Source organism: Limulus polyphemus, unplaced genomic scaffold (genome assembly GCF_000517525.1).
Source record: "Limulus polyphemus unplaced genomic scaffold, Limulus_polyphemus-2.1.2 Scaffold659, whole genome shotgun sequence".
In the NCBI taxonomy this organism is placed as follows: domain Eukaryota; kingdom Metazoa; phylum Arthropoda; class Merostomata; order Xiphosura; family Limulidae; genus Limulus; species Limulus polyphemus.
The window spans coordinates 229,262-236,870 of NW_013666269.1; the positions used below are offsets into that span (position 1 = coordinate 229,262).

At 34.4% G+C, this 7,609-nt stretch overlaps 1 protein-coding gene across 2 annotated transcripts in view; it reads left to right on the plus strand.

The window, feature by feature from the left end:
- The window catches only part of LOC106459775 (V-type proton ATPase 116 kDa subunit a-like), an 89,862-nt gene that overhangs the window by 14,694 nt on the left and 67,559 nt on the right, over nt 1-7,609 (plus strand). Inside the window, exon 5 of one of the 2 annotated variants that reach the window (XM_013919431.2) lies at nt 1,095-1,201. In XM_013919431.2, the coding sequence (XP_013774885.1) occupies nt 1,095-1,201 (107 nt within the window). The remainder of the gene's footprint in view (nt 1-1,094; nt 1,202-7,609) is intronic. The other variant, XM_013919432.2, reaches the window with a different exon arrangement.

Here is a 7,609-nt window from a genome sequence, read left to right on the forward strand (position 1 = left end):
TTGAAAATAGCAATAATCTATATACATATATATAATGTATAATAATTGAAATGTGACTGTATTTTACAAAATACTAGTTACTAAAACACAGTCGAGACAAGTTACTTTGTACAGACCAAAGGTCACCTTTATGTTATTTGATATGGTGACAAGAGTGCACGTGAGCCACATCATTGTAACTTCTGTATTGTTAGTCAAGCATGAGTGAAAGGTCAATATAATAAAAATAATAAATATATATGTATAACATTATGAGATTTAAGCTATTTAGTCTAAACATTTATGTCTTCGTGTTATAATCTGTGTTCATTCTAGAATGAAAGAGGCATAATTTATGTTTATTTCCTAATTTTTTATGGTGGTTGCGAGATTGGTCAAATGATAGATAGGCAAGACATGAAAAAAAAGCCATGAAAGAAACATTGCTTTACAAACCTTAAGAATTAATAAATAAATTGGAAATTTTGCATATGAAAGCATTTTAATGTTTATTGATAATCTGCCAAATTTCCTTACCACTCGCTAACTAATTTAAAATTTATAGCATGAAAACTATAACAAGCGCAAAGTGGTTACTGAAAGAGTTAACAACAGACTTGTATGATGTTTTATGCATAAGTATAGATTAGTGTAAGATATATTTTTGTACTTACAGCACTGTTAGTTTAATGGCCCTGCTTATAATATTTTCTTTAGAGCACTTACAATCCTTCTTTTTTATTTCACTTCATCCAACCTTTTTTAATTGTTGTGAAATTTGCATTTTACCACGATATCTGGTTTTTAGTTTTTTGTTTTCTTCATCTCTATTGTCTTTTTTTTTTTCATTTATGTTTGAATTTAAATTTCAGTTGTGAACATGCATACTAGCTTTCAAGGCATGTAATTGTTTTTTATGTACAGATTTATCAAATTAGTAGCTTTGTGTTCATTTTAAATGTTTTATTTAGTGCATGGGTTTTGACAATTACCCTTACAATTTTAAGTTTGTAGTTTTTTTTTTGCTTTGTTAAGCTTTTTTTAGTATTAATTCCTCCTTCCCCGGGCCTTTTTTGCACTTTGCATGACACACACACACACAATTTATTCATCAGGCAGAATTTCATCATGCACAGATGCATGACCCCAGTATGCAGGAAGAGAGTGTAACCCTGCTGGGAGAAGAGGGACTGAGAGCTGGTGGACAGGCTCTTAAACTAGGGTAAGCATTTTGTTTAAAGAATATGCATATTTAATAGTGTAATTTTATTCCAGATATGTTTTAAGTACTAATATACCTTACTTCTTAGTTTAGTTGTTTCACTACTTAAAATTTAACCAGTATATCTATTCATTACAGTGGGTTTAGTATTTTTAAGAATCATAATTATTGTGTAGTTTGTGTAAATTAGAAAATCAGATGAGTATAGTTAAATATTAATGTTTATATTATAATGATGATCAATGAGTAATTTGTTCAACTTATTGCAAGATTCTATGCAAATGTTGATATTATAAAGAATAACACTTAACAGGTTGTGAAAATCTGGTTAACTTGCATTTTCATAAGAATGCACATGTATACCACAGAATGGAAAAAGCAAACTTGCTTGTTTCATCAAGAATGTAGGTCTTTGGCCTTGAAGAAACATTAGTGATACTCAGTGTAAATTGTTTTCTTTGTCATTATGTAAGAAATGTTGTGTAGGCTTCTTTTTTGGAAAAGATAAAATGCTTTCTTTGAGTACAGAGCCCAGAAGAGGGAGTTTAACCCTATGATTTGTTGAGTGCAATTCTCGTGGTTTAGATGGCCTTTATTCTCCTTGTAGTAATTCTAATAACAAACTTAATTTCAAGTGAAGAAGTCATTAATTAATTTTTCTTAGTAATTTTTAATTCCAATTCTAGTGTAGTTAAATACATTTCCCCTTTATGAAAAGTTTGTGTTGATCGCTTTTCGAAGTGTGACATAATATGGTTAATATTATAATGAAATATAGACTGTAAAAATCTTTTCTCTTTTGATTACCCTCTTTCAGTTTCTTTTAATCATGAATGGTATTTAAGGTTAAAATGACTGTAACTGGTTCATGTATTGCAAAAATGAAAATATTTCATATATTAATTGAGAGTTTCTAGAGAAAGAAATTCAACTGGAGCTTTTCATGCATCTACATGCCAATGTCTTCAAATTCAGTCTTAGGGTAATTTTTAATAAAATCAGTGATAAGAACGTTCCCATCATTCTTAATATGTGAAATATAGGCAGTAAATTACATTTGTCATAATATCAATTTTTATTTTTTCAAACACATGCCTTTGAGTATGATATGCCACAGCCATGTATGTTTTTAATAGTAGTTCAAAACATGCTTTTTTTTACTTTTGTTAAATGTGAATTGTTGATTAACAGTGAAATGCAAATGTCATAGAATTGAAATATATTGCTATGAAAGTAGAATTTTAAAAATTTGTACATAATAAATCTTCAGTTTTTGACAACATATTAAATGAATTATAAAACTAAATTTCTACCTACTTTGCAGTTTGCACCAGCCGCTTATCAGCCACTGCCTCAGAAGTGATAAAAAGCCTCCCCATTGGTAAAAATTATAGGTAGACTACTACTTTGGCCAATAGCAATATTGAGAAACACATATACAACTATTAATGACACAAGGAGAACTTTCATGATTGTAATATAAGCAGTTGAACAGTTATTGGGAATAGATAGAAAGTATTGGTAATGCATAGCATACAGTTTTTTAAAGTTGGCAGTGCACATTTACTACCATGCATTATTCACATTATGCCCCTTTATACAGTGGTTTTAAAGTTGGCAGTGCACATTTACTACCATGCATTATTCACATTATGCCCCTTTATACAGTTTTTTAAAGTTGGCAGTGCACATTTACTACCATGCATTATTCACATTATGCCCCTTTATACAGTGGTTTTAAAGTTGGCAGTGCACATTTACTACCATGCATTATTCACATTATGCCCCTTTATACAGTGGTCTGTATAATAATGCTTGGAGACGACTTGAATGGGTAATGAAGAAAAAAGTTTAATATAAGTTTAACCTAACAGCAAATGTACAATGTTTCAACAAGGTTTTGTCATCGTCGGGTTAGTGGTTAGTATGTTATATTAAAATACACCACGTTGTTACAGCCCATGTTGACATGTCAAGTCATACTTTATCTGACAAACTGCATATTATACCTTAAAAAAACAAAAACAAATTGTGGGTGAGTAAGCTAGACTTATATTAAATAATTCTGCAATTGTGATTTTCCAGTATGCATTAACTCCATAAGTCTTTTGTTATATGTCTTTTTGTTAATGATATTAATGAATAAAGTTACTATTCAAACAAGTAAGTCTGAAATGCTGAAAGCCTTTTCTTGTTCAGTTGCTCCCATGTTGTCAACAATCATGAAACTCAAAGTTCTGAATATCCTTAATTCAGTGCAGAGCATGCATCAACTTACCCACAATACTCCACTCACCTTCCATGTGACTTATTGTGCTTGCATCAGGAGATCTTGCACAACTCTTCTTTTGTGAGAAAATCCAGATTTTCTTGTTGACTTTCCTGCTGCTAACTTCAGTCACAATGAACTCTCATGTCAACATTCAATAATATTGCATATTTTCCCACCAGTATCAGAAATTCTATGCCTTTCTTGGAGTCCTTACTCATGTAGTCTGCCTCTAGTATTTTGGCCAAAATTATTTCATATCTCACTGAATATATAGTTTCTTTTGTTACTTACTTTCTTCAGGCAGGAAAGGAACATTCATGCTTGATGCTTCACATACTTCTTTTTTTTTTTTCTTGGAAGACTACACTTATAATTTGATAGAACTTTCCTACTAGAGACTTGTAATGTGAGAGAATTGCATTGTACGGTTAATCCATCTTATCTATCTTGATGCACCTGCACACCTATAAAGTGAATTTCAGGTTGCATCTCATCAAATTCACTAATTGGTAATGTCTTTGGCTTTTCAGTCTCTCTACCCATTAGAGGACACCTTACAGACAGACATATGGGCAAATTCACTTAAATAACTACAACTCTTTTACATCACATTGCTTTCTCTTCAGCTTTGTATTACATTTACCACCTACAGTTATTCTCCATTTCAGGTGAAATCTATAGAATGTCAATTATTCTCTGTTAAGTGCTTATTTATTGTTTGGGCCCATATGTATGTTGTGCATGGTGACCCAGTTATATTTATTCTGGAGTTGAGACATTGTTTGATTGAAAAGATGAATATCACCTTAAGAAATCCTATTGTTATAAAGTTTATTATAGCCAATACTTTAACAAGGTCCATACTTACCGTGCCATTTCTCATCATCTATATAAACCCAAGAGCTAGGTAAGATTTATCTTATGTTTGAGGCCAAAAGATTTGAAAATGTTTTGGGGCACAAAATATTTGCAATTTCAAAAAGTGATTTCTCACCTTCAGCACCCTGAATGATATTTAGCCATTGTGTGCTAAATAATGGCACAATCATGAAATTTTAGCCAAAGTTTAGTTACTGTTTATGATATGTGTGGCCCATCAAAAATTTAGTATTAATATTTAACCTATTCTGTTTCTTTCTACCTTATACCCTACAAAGCAAAATAAGATAGTAGCATGCTCAAACATTTTTTTGCAGTTCTTAGTTGAAGTTGGTCATAAAAATTGTGATTGTCACAACAGTGTAAGGCCTGTTATGAATAAAACCTTTTTTTATTTGTACATTTAGATGGTTTGCCTATTTAATATTTATAAGTACATTGTTAACTAGGTATGTTTAGATAGTTTGTACCATACATATCATTACTATTAGTAATATATGATTCATTGTTCTATCTGAATAATGTTATTTTCATTGTTAACTATGTGCCTTATCCTAATTTTTATCAGTGTAGGACTTAATTATGTGTCCTTTGTCATGTAGGTTAATTAGATGACTGGTAAGTTGGATATTAATTATTAATGTGTTTTCTAAGTAATTTTAATCAGCTTGCACGTTCATTATTACATACTTTGTGGACTAGATAAAATTAGATGGTTTATTCGTTTGATACTTATCAGTCCTTTGTTAACTGGGTATATTTCAACAATTTGTATGTTACATATCATTACTACTAGTAATATCTAATTCATTATTTTATCTGAATATTTTTTTTTTCTTGTAATTGTTAACTATGTACCTTATCCTAATTTTTTTCAATGTGGGACTTGAAATTTTTGCTTTGTTACACTGCTGATGTGTATGGCTGATCTTGGCTTTGGCTCCTTTTCCTGTGTTCGTGATCATAAGCTACAATTCAGAGTTCTTCCCCCACATTGTTCACTTTGTCAGTAGTTATTTGTTGCATTAAGTTGAGTTTTCCAGTTCAGGGTGCTACCTTGTGAATTAACCTTGGTTCTTTTTTAAGTGTTTTGCTTTAGGGTACAAATTCTTGCCCAACATCTTCACTCTACGAGTCTTTGCTCTCTTCCTTTTATGAATGACTGACTCCTGCTTGTTTCCTCCCTCCCGTTCACAGTCCAGAGACCACACTCCTCTACTTCTACAGAATGCAGGATGAGTGGGACTCCTGATGATAGGGGGGAGTCCATTCTTATCCCCTCTCAATATCCCATATATTTTTTTGAGGGAGTCTTCTTTCCAACCTCAGATGAGCTCAGACTTCTGCTCATAGTCTTCAGGTGTAGAGCGAGCAGTTCACACATCCCTCACCTTTTCTTACGGCTTGAGATGTTCTATCTCTTTGGGGATGTGGGCTTCCTTGGAAGCTTTCATTCCCATGGGTTGTGCTCATATAAGTTCCATTTGGATCAGTGGAACTTCTCCTTGGATCACTGGCTTGGTGATTAGACAGAGTCCAGACCTCTGTAGGGGTGCTGCTTACTCCAACTCATCTAGATTTACATCTGTTTACAAACTCATTTTTAGAGGGTTGGGGTTCTGATGTGGACTCCCAGGAGATTTCCGTTCTCTGGTCGACCAAGGAGTTTTCTTTCCATGTCACCTTTTTCTAGCCTTTAGCAGTTTGTGGAGATTTGTCCCACTTTCTTCCTCCCCTATAGGGTGGGGGTGGCTATGGTACATTCTAACATCTCCATAGTGTTCGCTTATATCACAGAGCCAGGGTGTACCAATTCCAGATCTCTGTGCTGACATATTCTGGATGTACTTTTTGTGCCCACAGTCACCTCATTGTGGTCTTAGCTTGCCATTTTCCTGGCTCCCTCAATTTGGTGGTGGATCAATTCTTTTCATCCAGTGGGATTATCTTCACGGAGTAGTCCCTCATTCCACAGTTGTCACCACTCTCTGTTTTCATGAATAGCTTTTTTCAGGTCCATTGTCTCAGCTCAGGGACTGACTTCACGTGTTGCATCTTTCTTTACCCGATCCATCAGACCTTTTTTTTGTGTCCATTTACCACAGACGATTGTATGCCGCTGACTTTGGTCTCTTCATCATGATTTCTGTCTTTCCCACCCTACCATTCTTCACCTTTCCCTATTCTTTCACTGATTGTTTGACAAAGGCTTATCCACTTTGATCACGTTTTACTATCGGGCAACCTTGTCTGACCACCTTCCATTTTTCCCAGTTTCATCTGGTTTTGTTTTCTCATGACCTTTCCCTCCTTTTCTGTTCCTTTGAATTGCCTATTAGGATCTCAGTGTGGTCCTATATGCCCTTTCTCATCCACCACTTAAACCTTTGTTCTTCATGTTCCATCTACCTTCTCTCCCTCAAGACCCATTTCCTTCTCTTCCTTGATTGTGATCATTGTTGTTCAGATATTTATGTCATTAATGTTACTCACATTATTTTCCATTCCTCCTATGTCATCCTCTATCCTGACCAGTCTTTCCTCCCTAAGACCTATGCTGCCATTGAAGGTGGATTAGCTTTTGCATCTATTCCTTTACCTTCCATTCCCACATGTACTCCCATTCTGATTGGCATCTTTGCATCTTTGTCCAATTTGCTCTTTAAGGTGATATGTGACACATACTGCCTCCTTTTGGGGTTCATGTTCCCACACTTTTATTCCCTGGAACCCTTCCATTTCCAGTGATCTGTCCCATGTCACACTTACTGGTTGGGTGGCTTATCCGTGGAAGGTCACCATCTCCACAACATTTCGTCTCATGAGATTTGTCACATCACTACATCCTTGGCTGCACAACTTCGGCTTACTATGGAAGAGATCATTCAGGCCGGAATGTGGACCACTTCCAATACTTCTGTCTCTCATTATCTACATGTCCTGTGTGTATCTTCCTCTAGTGGATATTGTCTTCCTCCTGTGACAATTCTACACACATCAATGTGCCTTTTACTGGAGTAAATCTTTTCACTTCATTTGCGTTTTTATTTCAGAAATCACAGTTTTAACAACTGTCAATGGGATCCCACTCTGTGGTGGATGTTGCCTGGTTAGGTATGCTTTACCTCAAACCCACAATATTTACTGATTGCACTATACTGCTCACTGTAGGGATGGGTGTTTCAGCAAGACCACCAGCATACCTAGTAGTGTGTTTGTGTGTGTGTGTGTGTATATATATATATATATATATATAT